At 50.6% G+C, this 17,741-nt stretch overlaps 1 protein-coding gene across 3 annotated transcripts in view; it reads right to left on the bottom strand.

The window, feature by feature from the left end:
• Positions 1 to 1,854: 1,854 nt before the first annotated feature.
• LOC135974286 (uncharacterized) overlaps positions 1,855 to 17,741 on the bottom strand; it is a 137,180-nt gene continuing 121,293 nt past the window's right edge. Inside the window, exons 1-3 of one of the 3 annotated variants that reach the window (XM_065561302.1) lie at positions 14,704 to 16,512; positions 9,084 to 9,900; positions 1,855 to 7,472 (exon numbers count right to left, since the gene is read on the bottom strand). In XM_065561302.1, coding sequence (XP_065417374.1) covers positions 6,686 to 7,472; positions 9,084 to 9,841 — 1,545 coding nt within the window. In that variant the 5' untranslated portion in view covers positions 9,842 to 9,900; positions 14,704 to 16,512 and the 3' untranslated portion in view covers positions 1,855 to 6,685. Of the gene's footprint in view, positions 7,473 to 9,083; positions 9,901 to 11,926; positions 14,345 to 14,703; positions 16,513 to 17,741 lie in introns of those variants that run through there. The other 2 variants (XM_065561303.1, XM_065561304.1) reach the window with 2 other exon arrangements.

Below are 17,741 nucleotides of genomic sequence, written 5' to 3'. Positions count from 1 at the left end.
TGACTGACAGTCAGCTGGTGAACGAGTGGCAGAGGTGGCAGAGGGGCATGCTGGGAGGGTGGCTGGCAGGGGGGTGATGAGAGAGGTGAGCAGGCAGGTGGCAGGGTGGCTGGCAGAGGGCAGTGAGCGATTGCCTGAGCAGCGGAGCGAGTAAGGTTCCTCTTTATCCCAGTCAGCGGGGGGGTTGAGCTCTGGGTCTGCACTGACCAAGGACAGCGACTGTGAGTTGGGGGCAGAGATGGGTCGGGCACGTGAAAGGGACTTTTGGGTAGCTGGACTTAACCTGAGGGGAAAAGGACACTGCCCAACCTATGTGGGGGTGGGTCTTTTACTCATGGTTTATGTTTATGAGCCCTGTTTGCGGCGTGTCCCCAAATTAACACCAAGTTACTTCCCTCCTTTAATTAAAGTTTCTTTTCTACGCTCAGACTCTGTGCTTGCGAGTGGGGAAGTTTTGTGCCTCAGAGGCGCCCGGGGGTGGTGTGTAAATTTCCCAGGTCACTGGGTGGGGGCTCGAGCCGGTTCTGTGTTGTATCGATGGAAAGGAACCCCTAGAACCCCTGAACCCGGCCCTGGGTGCTGCTGGCTCCACCTGGCAGACGGGTTACACACAGATTAGAGTTAAGGCCTCAGGTGACCCCTCTGCCTGTCCAGTCTGGCCAGAGACTGACTCGGTAACTTCTGCATCGAGCCCAGTAACAGCTGGTTGGCTAGAGCAGAGCTTAGGAAAGGCGTCCAGGGCGGATTTAAAGACTTCACGTGATGGAGAATCCACCATGTCCCTACGTCAGGGGCACCGGAACAGGGGGGACCAGCAGGCCATGGCTACGCTCTCCCACTTCTTACCAACTGTAAAAGCGAGTGACGGGGGGAGAGGGCATGGGGGGGGGAGTGATTGGGAGGCAGGGACTTGGGGGTGGGGGGCGGTGCAGGAGCGAGGGCTTGCTGAGAAGGGGTGCTGTGGGGGCGGGACCTTTCAGGGAATGGGTAGCGTGAGGGCAGGGCCTTGGGGGGAAGGGGCCGGGGTTTGGGGGAAGGGGTGTTTTGGGGGATAGGTGTGGCACAAAGGCAAGGCCCAGGAAGAAGGGGCAGTGTGGGGGAGGTGCCTTGGGGGGCAGGGTGGGAGGTGGGGCCCCGGTTTGGGCACTTGTAGCCCCCCCCCACTTTTAGGCCAACGGTTCCAGTGGCAGGTGAGCGTTATTGTTCAATGTTTACACTTGATTTCTAGTCTGAATTTATCCAGCTTCAGCTTCCAGACACTGGCTCTTGTTCTGCCTTTTACACTTAAAGAGCCGGCTACGGTCAGAAATCTCCTTCCCGTGTGGGGGCTTCTAGACCCTGACCGAGTCACCTCTCCCTTGGCCCTCCCACAACACCAACTCCTTTCGTGGGAGTCCACAGAGTGAGGCGTTGGCTCACAGATGCTGCAGCTGTTCAGAAATGATCGAGCAGCTCCCAGCTCCACAGGGCCGTTGAGCTTGGCTCCCCTTCGGGGGCTCGAATATGCCCCTGGGCTCTGTTGGGCTCCTCACACGTGACTCTTGAGGAGTTTATGAATGGGATCCTATGCCTGGGTCGCCGGTGATAGCAGGGACTGGACTCAGTGACCCAGGGGCCCTTCCAGTCCTACGTTCCTATGTTTTCATGGGGTGGAGACTAAGTAGTGGGATCTCCCAGATGCTGGTGGCACTGAAATGAGACTCCACTCACAGTAGACGGCACCGACCTGTGACCGTCCCGCTCCTTTCTCAGCTGGTTTCCTGAGAAATTAAATAGTTAACAATGTGACAATGAAATAATCCTGACTAGGGGCTGAGTTAACCCCTCACTGGGATGAATGAGACTGTTTGTTCATTTTAGCCGTTACACCTTGGATCGTGTTTATTGGTTATACAGGTTAATATAATGATCATTCCATTATGAAATATGGAAACCCCATTGGCAAAGCTACTTGTTACAGTGTTACGAAACTCACACAATAAAATTAAAACACACGCTGTATATTGCATAATATTGCATCACTTCAGCTGAAAGCAGTTACATTGTTATAAATGCCCTTGCGGGTTACATATACACACTGCGTGTGCAGGTAAAACACTATGTCTGTGTGTTTAAATACACTTATGTTTTATAGCTTGTATTCAATAAAACTAGGGATTGTTTAAAAAAAGAGAGGAAATTTCTTCCATGACAAACTTAGTTTTGTTTTAATATTTTTGTAAAATTTTATTTTTGATTAACTTATTTGCAATTAAAATTTAAAACTTTGGAATCAAATAGAATCAATGGGAAAATGCTGAGATTTTGTTTATTGGTTTTCAGAACAAATAAATACATTGACCAGCCCTAGTTGAAACCTTCGGGCCCAATCCTGCACGTGGCGCTGCAGCTGAAGTCCATGGGGCTGCATCCAGGCGAGGCAATATGCCACACGCAGTCACTTACAGGCTCAGGGTCTCACTTTGTTTAAGCACTGGGGGAAAATGGTACTTAATGTTGAAAGCTTGGACCCCTGTACCCCCGGAATGGGACTAACAGACCTTGCTTGATTGGCTTTTATAAACGTTACAATTAAACCTTCAAATGCTTGAAACGGCTGAGCCCTCATAGCTGTAGCTCAAACAGACTCAAGGTTCTTTTATTGACATGTTCCAATGAGGCTTTGAGAACAGTCACCGTCTCCTGTGGCCCCCAAATCCCCATCATGGGGGGTGCAGTATGGGGGCTGTGAGGGGGGGTGTTGCTTTTTTCCTTTTGCCTGACACCTAAAACACGGGTGGATGGAACTTCCCTTCCCTCCTGACTGCAAACTTTAATTAACACACACTTTGAAAACTCCTATAAACTTGTCTTTTATGGGATTATAACCCAACATACGGGTACTATATTGTGTCACATGCACACATCAAAAATTGTCATAAAAACAAGACAATTAACCAAATACTCCAAATACAAAATTACATATTGAAACAAATCACCATCACAACAAGAAGTGTCATGTTTGCAACAGCCCTTATTTCAGCTGATTTAACCCTCAATTTATGGCCAATGTCCCAACAACCCAAAATCAAATATTAGCACAACGTTGGGTTTCTTCCAGTCCTCTGGAACTTCCCGAGTGTGCCCAGACTTACTGAAAATCAACGTAAACAAGCCAGTGAGCTCTTCAGCCAGCTCTTCTAATCGTCTGAATGCAAATTGTCTGGACCTGCTGATTTTAAAAATACCTAACTTTAGTAGCTGCTGTTTTACATCCTCCTGAGTTACTATTGGAATGGAAAGTGTTTCCTCCTCATATGATGTGATGACATCTGCTTTTTTCCCCAACTACAGAACAGAAATATTTACTGGACTCTTCTGCCTTTCCTGCATTATTATTGACAGTTCTACCATTCCATCTAGTAATGGGCCAATACCATTGTCAGAATTCGTTTTGTTCCTAATATACTTTAAAAACCTCCTTATTGTCCTTAGCTCTGTCGGCCATAGATTCCTTCTTGTGTCCCGTTGCTCCCCTTATCAGTTTTCTACAATTCCTAGCTTCTGATTTATACTCATTACTATCCATTTCCCCCTTTTTCCATTTGTTTTATATAAAATATATTATTTTACAGGGCATTAATTTCCATTTTAAGCCAGGTTGCTTCCTTAACAAATATGACCTTTCTTGATTGTGGCTTTTTGGGCAGCTGTGGTTTGGAGTTTGCATAAAGATACACTGCCTATTCCCACTGCAAACCACCACCGTAATCATCATTTCTCTCTCAAAGCACTTGAAACTAAGACAAATAAAGGAATAACAGAAATTACTAAAAGTAAAGTTTTACTTCAGTTCTTTTACAGGTAAAATCCTACAGATGGGAACTGAGGAGAGACCGTGCAACGTGTCCAGGGTGACACAGGGTGTCTGTGGGAGACTAGGAATAGAATCTCGATCGCTTCCCAGTCAAGGGAACAGCCACAAGGCCACTCTTCCTGACCCATCTGGTTCCTCTCACCAGGTGTGTACATCTTTCAGGGTCGAGAAGATAGGATGACGGTAAATTCTGGGGCTCAGCAAGTGGTGGTGGTGACAGCTACGAAGGTGAAACCCATTAAAAGGTAGCAGCACCTTCGTATTGTTGCTCCCTAGCAAGTTGTCAAGTGCTCCCTCCCAAAAAGCTGGCTGTAAACCGAGCAGAAACCCTGCCCCTCAAAGAGAATCAAAGCCAGCCTCTGGCGGTCCCATGTATGGGCACTTATCGGAACAATGTCTCAGCCAGTCGCTATAGCTGAAGCTCACTAATCACAGCTCTGCAGAGTAAAGGCATCCAGCTCTCACTGCAATTTTTTGGTTTTTTAATAAACAATTTTTATGGTTACAGGGTGGGAGTGAACTTTCCATCTTTCCCCGGAATCCAGCCCCCTTCACAGAAAGACTAACCTTGACACCATGCTGACTGGTGCCACATTAGCACATTCCTAAGTAGATGGAACTGTAACTCCCCCAGGTCGTGGGGAACACAAGTTGTGACGGGCTGTCACCCCCGGGCTGCAGTCTGGGAGCTGTGGGAACTGCTTTGCCCCCAACCATACAGCTGAACTGGTCTCTCTCACTGCTCTGCTGGTGATTCAGCCAGCCGCCGCCGCCCCCCCCCGCCCTGTTATCCTCCAACATGACAGCAGGTGGCACCACACACGCAACTGAGCTACCTGAGTGCTTTACCTGAGCCACTCAAGGACAGACAGAAGCCAATTTCCCAGCTCCCCAGCCTTGCACCGTTGCTGGAGTATAAACCCAGAATTATACTGTCTTGCACTGCACAGGGACCTGTACAATGCAAGCTCGTTAATGTAGTTCGCTTTCTTCTCGATGTTGGAAAGGTATGCAACGGCCTTTGTTTACAGAGCGGAGATTTTCCCAGACACTTCACTCAAAATACATTGGTTAAGATAAAACATAAAATCTATCTTTCTGTAGTTAATAAACTTGTTTTAAGTGATAGCAAACCGATCAAAGCAGACTACCTAGCAAATAAACAAAAACTCAGAATAAGCCTAATATTCTAGATAGGATTTAAATTAGCAATTTCTCACCCTGACTGATGATACAAGCAGTCCATCATGTTTCCATACACAAGCTAGAAATCCCTTTAGCCTGTGACCAGCCCTTCCCCCAGTTCGGTCTTTGTTCCTCAGGCGTTTCCAGGAATTCTCTTGTGTGGGGAGTGAGGCCCCGAGATGATGTCACTCCCCACCTTCTATAGTTTTTCCATAGGGCAGGACCCTTTGTTCCAAGCCCAGTTGGTAGAAAAATACAGCTACCAAAATGGAGTTCAGTGTCATGTGGTCTGGTCACATGCCCTTGCTGAGTCCTAGCAGCCATTACTCACAGACGGGCTGAAACGTTCCCAGGAAGGCCAAGCTCTTCCATGGTTCATTGTCGTTGTCGATGAGCCATTGGCACTGTCTGGCTTCTCCATTGTTGTACCTGACAAACTAGTTGTGGGTGTTACCCACGTGTAACTACACTTGAAATACACATCCATAGTCAATATGCATAACTTCAGATACAAACATGATACATGCACGCAAATAGGATAATCCTATTCAGCAAGTCTTAACTTTTCCAATGACACCGCACATGACACATCGTGTACAAGATGCATCATAATTATATCATAATCCTGCCACTATGATGAATATGGGGTGCCGTGTCACACAAGCTTCCTCCTCTCAGGCTGATCACTGGTTAATTTGATCGAAACACCTGGAAGCAAATAATGTGGCTATCAGGGGAGGATGGTTTTGGGGGCGGAGTGGCCGCTGATTGTGTGTATGGTTTAAATGTCACAGTCAGGCAGAGCAGGCAAGATTTCAGCTAAAACTCTTGTCTGTAAAATCCACTCAGTGAGTTGACTGCATGGTAATTCCTTTGAGAGAATAAACCCTCTTATTGGGCATTATGAGTAATGGTAAATGGTCATAACATTAAGACTGTATAACTCACTTTCTTCAAACCTGGCTGTTAAATCTCAATGAGCTCTACAAAGCAAGCCAAGTTTGAACAGAATGGATTCAGCTGTTTTAGAGGAGAAGCGTATGGGGCTGTTTGTGGTTTTCTTAATACACATTGAACTCAAATAGCTGAGCCAAACGTCTCAAATTTTCCAAAATTCCCCTCTGGGCTGAGACCAAAAATGGAAACGTTCAGAATTTTCTGTAAAAAAACAAACCAACCTCTTCTGGGGAGAGAACGAGGTTAAAAAGGAAGTTGGAACTTAACTATAGCATGCCCTGTGCACACCTGTTACAATTCTAATTGTGGAAAACTTCTTTAGCCACTGCTGCTACTAAGAAATTCAAAGAGTAATTTTAGGCCTTGTTTTAATAATATACATAAGATGTAATAATCCTGCATGTGAATAGATAAAAAGCGTGTGGGGACTGGGGGTGGGTGTGTTCTGTAGGACCATCACTCTCGCTAGGCGTAAGAGCAGGATGATGTGGGGTGCTGAATCCCTCCAGTCCCTGGGGAAGGCCGTGGGGATGGACATTCAGCATCTTACAGAACTGAGCCATTTATTTTTGCCCCAAATTCACTCTTGTTTATCTGCATAGAATCATAGAATCTCAGGGTTGGAAGGGACCTCAGGAGGTATCTAGTCCAACCCCCTGCTCAAAGCAGGACCAATCCCCAACTAAATCATCCCAGCCAGGGCTTTGTCAAGCTGGGCCTTAAAGTTAGGGCCTTGACCATTTCGTTGATTTCACCAATCATTTGCTCCATTTCATTGACGGCTTCTCGGATTTTAGCTGCCAGCTCTGTTTTTGCACCTTTGTGGAGATCCATAGAATCTTTTGCTACAAAGAAAATATCTAACCCCAGGGTGAGAGCTGTTAGAACATGGGTCACAGCTCCTGCAAATTTTGCAATTCTACCAGCATTAGCCAGGAGCTTCCCAGCATCCACCATTTTCATGGTGTTAAGAACAGCTCGTCCTGCCCCTGAACCTATCTGTGGGATTGCAAACACAACGTCAGAAATCCTGAAACCACTATTTTCATTATCTTTCGAGCTTTGCGGTCTTTCAGTTTCGCGTTCCATAAGATCTAGGATATGTTCCACGTCAGCCTGACACTCCTGAAGGAGCTTCTTTACTGTCTCCTTCTTGACATTACTTGCCACTATATCTGTGGTGGTTGCGGCTGCACTGGTCAGTCCCCCTGCGGTAGAAACAGCAAGCCCTGTAAGAGAGACTATCAGGGATGCTCCAAATGTAACAGGAATGAGACAGAGGCCTACGATGGTTGTTATCCCCCCGGCAATTCCCACTGTCCCTCCAGTAATGTTTGCTATTGTCGCTCCTTTGTGGATCTTGTCAAGAGCATCTGCAATTTCCCGAAGCTCATCTATGTGTCTCTTCACTCTGTCTCTTGCTAGCAATAATGACTCCGTCAGTATTTCATCAATGTCCTTCATTATTGACAAACTGACAGAAATGAGGGGAAAAAAGGAAAAATTAGTCTCCAGGTCTAAGATCCCTGCTCCTGCACCTTCTTGTGCAGTCTGGACCTGCTCCCATTGACTTCCATGGGAGCTCCATCCACTTACACCAGGGCTGAGTTTGGGCCTTGGTGACGGGTGAACCTCAGTAGGTTTCATTTGGATAAAGACCCAGAATTTAACTTAGGACCGTTGGAATTGCCACACTGGATCAGATCAACGGCACAGCTGCAGAAGACTTGTGGTGTGTCTCCAAGAGGGACCAGTAGCCGGTGATTTACAGGAATGTGAAAACACCATTAAGGGAAAATTGTGGAATAAACTGCCCAGAGGTTAACTTAAGAGTCGATTCCACGGAGAGGGTTCGACTCCAACACACACCCAGGTAGGGGAACACAAACAACCCCCTCCCCCCCCCCACACACACCGCTTTAAAAATTAACTTAAAAAAGAAACCAGACGTTCTGATTTGTGGGGCCCAGGCCTGATCATCTCCCCCTCAGGCTCGTTCAAACCCTCCTCCTGGGATGAGCTTCCCGGCTCTCTGCTCCAACCACATCACCCCGTTGTCACTCCCCTAGTTCCCTCTCCTCCCCCATGTCAACCCCCGCCCCCCCCCCCCAGTCAGTTATAGCAGTGATTCTCAACCAGGAATCCGGGACCCCCTGGGGGGGTCGCGAGTAGGTTTCAGGGGATCCGCCAAGCAGGGCCGGCATGAGATTTGCTGGGGCCCAGGACAGAAAGCCAAAGCCCGACTGCACGGGGCTGAACCCCGGGGCTGAAGTTGAAGCCGGAGCAATGTAGCTTTGCTGGGCCCCCTGTGATGTGAGACCCTGGGCACTTGTCCTGCTTGGTGCCCCTAAGGCCGGCCCTGGCTTTTATATGCAGGAAAACCGTTGTTGTGGCACAGGGGGGCCGTGGAGTTTTTATAGCATCTTGCGGGGGGGGGGGGGGGGCGCTCAGAAAGAAAAAGGTTGAGAACCCCTGAGTTACAGTACCACAGCGCTGACCTCGGCCTTCCCTCTACCCGTTACTTCATCCCTTACTGCCGGCTGGTCTTTCATCCACCAGCACCTTCATACCGTCTCCTAAACGCCCACCTCGTCCTCTGCAATCCTCCTTCAGCTTTACCCCTGCCCTGGTGCCCAATGAAACAATGGCTGGCTGGCAGTGGCTAGTCTGACCGTGACTACGCTGACAATGGCTGTAGTCTGGCAGTGGCTGGCGCGAGGAAGGCTGAGATGTGTGAGCTGTTACGTAGAGGTGTGAGCAGGTCTCAGCTAGTGCAATTGGCTCCATTGCAGTAAATGGAGCTATGCCACCCTGGTCTGCACCAGCTCAGGGGCTGGCGCCTGGTGTTCGTTTTACTGTCACCGTCTCACCCCTTGCCCTGGTTGTCTTTCTTCCACCCACTTGTACCTTATTATAATCCTGGATTGCGAGCGCCCTGGGGCAAGGGCTGTCTTCCCTGAGTACAGCCCCTAGCACCATGGGGACGCAATCCCTGTGTGGGGTCCCGGGGCACCACTGCCATACAGTTAATAGGGAGGGAACCACCCACAACATGCACTGCCCATGGGAAAGGAGAGTTGCTTACCTTCCCTGGAAAGTGCAGGTAAGAAACTCATCAGGCACAGCTCTCTCACAAACTGAGTTCACGGCTTTTTCCCCACAGCAGGAGTATCGTCCCTTCTCGTATCTTCCTTTGTGATTTAGGGTAATTTCAAATTCACACTCAATGTTGTTAGCATTTAATAGTGCTTTCGCAAGGGAATTCAGATCTGGGACACTGGGTTCTGAACCAACTTTCAACTTTGCCAACTTCCCTCTCCAGGCAAAGGCAACATCGATACTCTCCTTGGAATGGTTGATATCTCGTATCCCCAGGAAGTGAGACGCTTCATGGATAAGAGTCCCTGGCTGAGACCCTTCTCCAAGATATATAGAAGCCTTCCAGAACAGTGGGCACAAATACACTGTTTTGTCACCAGACTCTGAATAAATATATGCGTCATTATTTTCCCTGGTTAGATCCTCCTTAAACTTCACAGCTTCCAGCTCTGAGATGAGATCTCGAACTAACTCTTCTGTCAGTATCACATGGCGTTTCATCCACGATTTGGGATCTCCACTATCATCCAAAAACAGCTCCTGGGGCTTCTCCATCAGCACTCGGTCCTTCTTCTTCAGGGCATCTCTCAGAATCTCAATTGCTCTCTGCTTTGCTGCTTCTGCAATTTGTCTCCTTTCTTTAGGTAGGGGTGTGTAGTTACTGGAAGAGTAACTTGCTTTAGAAGTAGAGCACATTCTTCCATGTGATGTCACGCTGCTAGTGATTATTTCCTGGCAACTCATCTTTGCACCTACGTCGCACGTTCACTTCAGCCAAGAGTAATTCTCCAGGTGAGCTCTCTCTGTTAAAACACAAGATTTGGCTTTGATTACGTTGCCTTTCGAGGTAAAGTGTCTGACACATTTCGATTCACTCTAATGGGAACACAGGAAACACCCGACCAGATCAGACCAGGCGTCCATCTAGCCCCCTCTTCTCTCTCTGAAACTGGCTGGTACCAGCTGGTTCAGGGGAAGGGGAAGATACCCCCCCAATGGACAAGTGCAGAATAATTCACCCTTAGAGAAAAGAATAGGAGTACTTGTGGCACCTTAGAGACTAACAAATTTATTAGAGCATAAGCTTTCGTGGACTACAGCCCACTTCTTCGGATGCATATAGAATGGAACATATATTGAGGAGATATATATACACACATACAGAGAGCATAAACAGGTGGGAGTTGTCTTATCAACTCTGAGAGGCCAATTAATTAAGAGAAAAAAAACTTTTGAAGTGATAATCCAGATAGCCTAGTACAGACAGTTTGATAAGAAGCAAGTGTGAGAATACTTACAAGGGGAGATAGATTCAATGTTTGTAATGTCTCAGCCATTCCCAGTCTTTATTCAAGCCTAAGTTGATTGTATCTAGTTTGCATATCAATTAAAGCTCTGCAGTTTTTCCTTGGAGTTTGTTTTTGAAGCTTTTCTGTTGCAAAATTGCCACCCGCAGGTCTGTCATTGAATGGCCAGAGAGGTTAAAGTGTTCTCCTACTGGTTTTTGAATGTTATGATTCCTGATGTCAGATTTGTGTCCATTAATTCTTTTGCATAGAGACTGTCCGGTTTGGCCAATGTACATGGCAGAGGGGCATTGCTGGCACATGATGGCATATATCACATTGGTAGATGTGCAGGTGAACGAGCCCCTGATGGTATGGCTGATGTGATTAGGTCCTATGATGATGTCACTTGAATAGATATGTGGACAGAGTTGGCATCGGGCTTTGTTGTTTGGCCTCTCAGAGTTGGTAAGACAACTCCCACCTGTTTATGCTCTCTGTATGTGTGTATATATATCTCCTCAATATATGTTCCATTCTATGCATCTGAAGAAGTGGGCTGTAGCCCACGAAAGCTTATGCTCTAATAAATTTGTTAGTCTCTAAGGTGCCACAAGTACTCCTGTTCTTTTTGCGGATACAGACTAACACGGCTGTTACTCTGAACTCTGAAACCTGTCATCCTTAGAGAGAATTTCTTCCTAACTCCAGGTAGTTAGTGCTGGGTGGCTTGTGCCCTGAGGGGGAGGGCTTAGATCCCTTCCAAACACTGGAGACTTGGTTTTGTGTTTTCATTCTCTCTCGTGTAACTGTGGAGGTGCTGCCTGTCTGTCTGAGTCTCCAATTCTCCTCTGAATCCCGCACATGACACCTGTGGCCATGAGCTCTACAGCGGAGTTACGTGTTATGTACATGGGTGTCCGTGTGTCAGTTTTACCTTTTCTACCCTCTGCTTCATCGCGTGTCCTGTTGTTCTTGCATTATGAGAGGGGGTAAAGAGGAGCCCTAACTGACCTGCTCTCTGCCATTCGTTAATTTGTACATTTATCATTGTCTCTCTAAACTAAACAGCCCCTTCTCGTTAATCTCTCCTCACACAGCAGGTTTCCCAGACCCAAGTGATTGTTACTCATCTGAACCTCCTTTATCTCTGCTCTATCCTTGGTGAACAAAACTGGGGACAGAACTGAACTGAGGTCTGGTCTACACTCCAACGGCAGGTTGACATCAGCCAACTTGCATCCACCTAGTTACACATTTATCGACACTAACATTTGCCTCCCGCTGACGTGAACTCCCGATTACAGAGCTGCAGTGACACCACGTCCCGAATGGCGAAAAGCCACGGCCACCTACGTAGGTCACCGCAGTGCGAGTGCAGATGCTGCAATTCTTGTGTCTTCCAGCCACTGCCCCACAATGCCCCAGGCCCTGCGCCAGTGACCGGTCTGAACTCCACTGCCCAGGGGTCAGACACTGGAGGCCCGTCCCCACCTTTCAGAACCCCTGGGCGTTTTTTAAATGCTTTGTCCTGATTGCCCACCTTGGCGAGCACAATTCCCTGCTGCCTTTGTGTGCGTCCAACCCTGCTGGCTCCACACACCCAGAGCTGCTCCACAGGCTCCTGGCGGGAGCAGGAAAGAAGCCTTGGATCTATTCTGCCTGGGGGAAAAGAGACTCTGCAAGCTCAGTTACGGAGCAGCCGTAGCAGGACCGACATCTACGTGCAACACGCAGAGGGATTCACAGAGCCTGGGTTTGGTTCCCAGGCTTCCTAGACAACGAGTGGTCTTCCCAAAAGCCAGCACCCTGGGCGGGGAGCCACCGAGCTAGCCAACGGGAGATGCCCAGGAAAGGGGGGTGCTAAGCCCTGCTCCTCTCCTGGCGTTTGTCGCCCAAGTCTGGGCTGGAGGGAGGCGCCACCCTCGGGGTGGGATTCACAGCTGGGAGCTGGGCCTGGGGTCAGGCACCTAAGCTGCTGTTTGCAAGAACAGCCGCCAGCAGCGCTCGCCGTTACCCAGGAGTTCACGCACTCACCCAGCAGGGGGGAGAGTGGGGTTCAGTCCCCCCACCCCCGCTCGATGGGGTGAAGGGATTTGACTCTGGCTCTCCCCCCCCGCACAGGAGAGAGCTCTCACCCCTGGGCCATGGGACAGGCTGATGTGCGGCTCTCCTGCTCCACTGCAGATAAACATTTAAAGAGTCACTGAGCCGGTGACATGATGCTATAGCCGTAGGGGTGGGGCACTTGCCTGGGAGGGTCAAGTTCACGTGCCCCTGCTCCAAGGAGTCGTTAATTACTTACGCCCAGTTGGAACAGCTTCCACAGGACAGAGTGAGAGAGACACCCATCAGAATCCACCCAGCCCACTGATTCGGGCACCCGCGTCCACTTGTGAATCTCACCCGAAATGTTTCTCTGACCGTTCTGGTTAGATTTTGATTTTATATCATTTAACATCAAATACAAGTGAAAATGAAACGTCGTGTGTATCAGACAAACATTTCTGACCCCGAACTGCATTTCTCAAAACTTTCAGACTGTTTTGTGAGCAATTCTGCTATTTTGGTTTCTCGTTCTGGTTCAGAATGAAACAACTTTGGGACTCTCAGAATTTTGCATGGGACAGAAATTTCAGGTTTCCACCAGCTCCAGGCTTGTGGGATGATGCTGGTGAGTAGCTACAGGGCACCAAACTAAGGGTGACAGGAACCTTAGCTCTGGCACTTCCTGAGTTCTGAGTGCTTGACTTTGTGACTTTACCACTGCCAGAGACGGGCTCTGAGCAGGAGCACGGATCTGGTCCGGCAATGTGCGTGTTTCTCCTCAGTGTCTTTTCTCTCTCTCCCCTGCTTCCTCTGGTGAGGCCCCTCTGTCTTAACCCCACTCTCGCGGGTGACACTAAGCTGAGAGGAGTGGTAGATATGCTGGAAGGTAGGAATAGGGTCCAGAGTGACCTAGACAGATTTCTTTTGCCCCAATCCTCCAATTTGAAGAGGTTCAACAAGGTCAAGTGCAGAGTCCTGCACTTAGGACAGAAGAATCCCATGCACTGTTACAGACTAGGGACCAAATGGCTAGGAAGCAGTTCTGCAGAAAAGGACCTAGGGGTTACAGTGGATGAGAAGCTGGATATGAGTCGACAGTGTGCCCTTGTTGCCAAGAAGGCTAACGGCATTTTGGACTGTATAAGTAGGGGCATTGCCAGCAGATCGAGGGACGCGATCATTCCCCTCTATGCGACATTGGTGAGGCCTCATCCGGAGTACTGTGTCCAGTTTTGGGCCCCACACTACAAGAAGGATGTGGAAAAATTGGAAAGAGTCCAGCGAAGGGCAACAAAAATGATTAGGGGGCTGGAGCACATGACTTATGAGGAGAGGCTGAGGGAACTGGGATTGTTTAGTCTGCAGAAGAGAAGAATTCGGGAGGATTTGATAGCTGCTTTCAACTACCTCAAAGGGGGTTCCAAAGAGGATGGATCTAGACTGTTCTCAGTGGTGGCAGACGACAGAACAAGGAGTAATGGTCTCAAGTTGCAGTGGGGGAGGTCTAGGTTGGATATTAGGAAACACTATTTCACTAGGAGGGTGGTGAAGCACTGGAATGGGTTCCCTAGGGAGGTGGCGGAATCACCCTCCTTAGAGGTTTTTAAGGCCCGGCTTGACAAAGCCCTGGCTGGGATGATTTAGTTGGGGTTGGTCCTGCTTTGAGCAGGGGGTTGGACTAGATACCTGCACATCCCCCCCCACACAGCTCCCATTGGCTGGGAATGGGGAACCGCAGCCAATGGGAGCTTTGGGGGAGGTACCCTCAGGTGAGGGCAGCGCGCGGAGTCCTCTGCCCCCTCCAGGGGCTGCAGGGACGTGGTGCTGGCCGCTTCCAGGAGCGGTGTGGGGCCACGGCAGGCAGGGAGCCTGTCTTAACCCCGCTGCCACCCCAAAGCCGCTCCAGGTAAGCAGTGCCCGGCCGGAGCCCCCACCCCAACTCCTCCTGCACCCCTCACCCCAAACCCCTGCCCTGAGACCCCCTCGTGCACCCCAAACTCCTCCTGCACCCCTCACCCCAAACCTCTGCCCTGAGACCCCCTCGTGCACCCCAGACTCTTCCTGCACCCCTCACCCCAAACCCCTGCCCTGAGACCCCTGCCTTGAGCCCCTTGCTGCACCCGTCCTGCCCAAACCCCCTGCCCTGAGGCCCCTACTGCACTCCACACCACACCCCTCCCTGCACCCCAACCCCCCCCCAGCCCTACATTCATGGCCCTGCATGCAATTTCCCCACCCAGATGTGGCCCTTGGGCCAAAAAGTTTGCCTACCCCTGATCTAGTCTGAGCTCTGTACAGCCCCGGCCGGAATATTTTGCCCAGTTACTCTTGTGCTGAGCCCCCAGGACTTTGTGTTTCACCAAAGCCCCCCCAGGGAGGCCCCAGGCTGGATGTGACGCCACCAGGAGCTGGAGACTCCAACCCTTCCCTTGGGAGCTTGTTCCAAATCGGTGCCTTGTTTCCGATTTCAGTTTGTCGGGCTGCAGCTTCCAGCCGTTGGCTCTGGTTCGTCCCGTCTCCGCTAGATGAGAGCGCCAGCGCTAGTGCCTGCTGGTATCTGCCTGGGGAGGGGCTTCCACACGCATCACGTCACCTCTCCCTCTGCCCCCTGCTCAGCTGGGCAGACCCAGCTCGGTACGGCTCCCACGGCACAGCGATTTCCGCAGCCCTCGAGTCATTTCTGAGCCTCTTTCTGCACCTGCCCCAATTTATAATGTTTTTTTTTAATGTGGAGCCCAGAACTGGAGGCAGGATTCCAGTATCGGTCTCCCCAGTGCCATATTCCGGGTAAAATCCCCTCCCTGCTCCCACTCGCTTCTCCCCTGTGTTTCCAGCCCAGGCGGGCACTGGCCCTTTGTCCCACTGCATCGCACGAGGAGCTCACGGTCAGATGTGTCTCCACTCTGACCCCTACGTGTCTGTCAGCGTCTCTGCTTTCCAGGGTACAGCCCCCCAGTCTGTAGCTTACCAAACACTGCGAACAGCAACCCCAGGGCTCTGCCAGTGCCCCTGCACCATGACCCCCAGCACCTCCTGCTAGTCACGTCTGTGACCCACGGACCTCTCGGTGCCAGCTGGCAGAGGGCACAGGGCACATGGGGTACAGGGATCCCCTGGGTTCACCATCGGGGTCATGTAACGTCTGCTGAAAGCCTGTGTCACACTGGTCATCGTGAGATGTAAGTGCGGCGACTATGTGGGGACGTCTGTGTATCTGCTGGAAATTGTGTTCTCCAGCCTTGCAGGTAAAGACAGATCACTCAAAGGCAGCGCGCGGTGAGACAAGCTGTTCCCGACAGCAGGTGGGAGACACTCATCTCCCCGGGGGCGGTGGGTTTTGTGTGTCTCACAATAGACGTCTGTTAATGGAGTGAGTCAAATGCTAACAAAGAGCCGGTGGAGAATGACCACACTGGGGGATGGACAGACAGACACCAACCAGCATATGGTCCCTGGGGGACAAACAGACAGAAGCACGCAGCCCCCAGTGGACAGAGAGACAGACAGACGCATGTGGTCCCTGGGGGAGGGACAGACAGAGAGATGCATACGGCCATGCGAAACCTGGGGGGATGGACAGACAAACGCATGTGGTCCCTGGGGGAGGGACAGACAGAGAGATGCATATGGCCATGCGAAACCTGGGGGTATGGACAGACAGACAGACAGACGCATGCGGACCCTGGTGATGGACAGACAGACGCACACGTGGTTCCCTGGTACCGGGGTGTGATCCAGGCGCCCATAGAGCGTGGGGCGAGGGGGAGACCAATGCCCTGGGCTCTCCCCCCCACGTACCCCCAACTGCACCCTCCTGCCGCCCCAGCCCTGGGTCACTGGTAACTCGCTCCCAGGGCGGGTCATTCAGCAGGAATTTTGGATGTGCACAGAACACAGACAGGATTGGTTCCCATATGGTTACAGAACTGCAGTAAAGTGGAACAATTTTCAGCTTGTGTGATTGGAGGATATCTGGATGCATATTATAAGACTGTCCTCCATAAATGAGGAAAAGTTGAGGTGCCTTTATTATTCTTTTGTTCCATTCTTTCTTTCTATGGGGAATTTGCCAATGCGATATCACTGTCTGCCTTTTAAACAAATAAAACTAAAAAAAAAAAAAAAAAAAAAAAGCCATGGCTGTTGAAAATAGCAATTCCAGTCCTAATAACCACCGGGAAGCATTTCTTGCTCAATTTATCCTACTTTTTCTACAGCAAGTTACAGTGGATCAGTAGATTTGATTTGGGAGAAATGAAGTAACAGCCGCCCAAATTGAGCTTGAGCACTCCTGAATTTTGCGGGTGTTCAAATCTGGAAGGCAGGTGCTAGATTCCCTTTCTGAATATTCGCTAAATCTGGAAAAGAAAAGTCAATTTCTGCTTCCATGGCTCAGAAGTGGAAATCCTCCTGCGTGCCTGGTACTGTATCTAAAGCTGCCCAGGTCCAGAGCCTCCCCTCCCTTCCTTTTCATTTTAAATTCCAGTGGGATCCACGTACCTCCCTTGCTAGGCTTCAGATAGAGAGGGGCACTGTCCATTTAGTCCCCCCAATTCCTTCTTTGGGGAGAGCCCAGGGCTGGGGCGGCAGGAGGTGCAGGTGGGGGCCAGGGCTGGGGCACAGGGGGTGCGGGTGTGTGTGGGGGGAGAAGAGCCCAGGGCTGGGGCGGCAGGAGATGCAGGTGGGGGCCAGGGCTGGGGCACAGGGGGTGCGGGTGTGTGTGGGGGGAGAAGAGCCCAGGGCTGGGGTGGCAGGAGGTGTAGGTGGGGGCCAGGGCTGGGGCACAGGGGGTGCGGGTGTGTGTGGGGGGAGAAGAGCCCAGGGCTGGGGCACAGAGGGTGCGGGTGGGGGGAGAGTCCAGGGCTGGGGCAATACAGGGGTGCGGGGGGGGGGGGGGGGGGGCGGCAAAAACCCTAGAGCTGGCTCTGTCCCTACCAAAGCTGCAGCATGAGGTTTCAGTTCCATACTCCTTCCCCCTCCCTTTCCTGTTGTAGCAGCCAAGGGAATGCTGGGAAATGTAGTTCTTTCCCTGCTCCAGGGCTGGCTCTATAGGCAGGGAGCTAACCAAGGAACTACATCTCCCAGGGCCCCCTGTTGGGTCTCAGCTCTCATGCGGGATTCTTGCGCCCCTGCAAATGTGCCGCCCCAAGCCCCTGCTTGCTTACTGGTGCCTAGAGCCGGCTCTGGCCAGGGCCCCTCCTTGTGCTGAGCTCAGTGGGGGCCCTGAGCGCCGACAGAGAGGAGTGACCCCCACTGTCCTCCCGCCCCGTGAACACACTGCCATCACACACACACACACACCCCACGCA

The sequence above is a fragment of the Chrysemys picta genome, chromosome 11, assembly GCF_011386835.1.
Source record: "Chrysemys picta bellii isolate R12L10 chromosome 11, ASM1138683v2, whole genome shotgun sequence".
Taxonomy (NCBI): Eukaryota; Metazoa; Chordata; order Testudines; family Emydidae; genus Chrysemys; species Chrysemys picta.
Note: the sequence above shows the minus strand (reverse complement) of the source record. Positions and strands in the feature narration are given on the sequence as shown.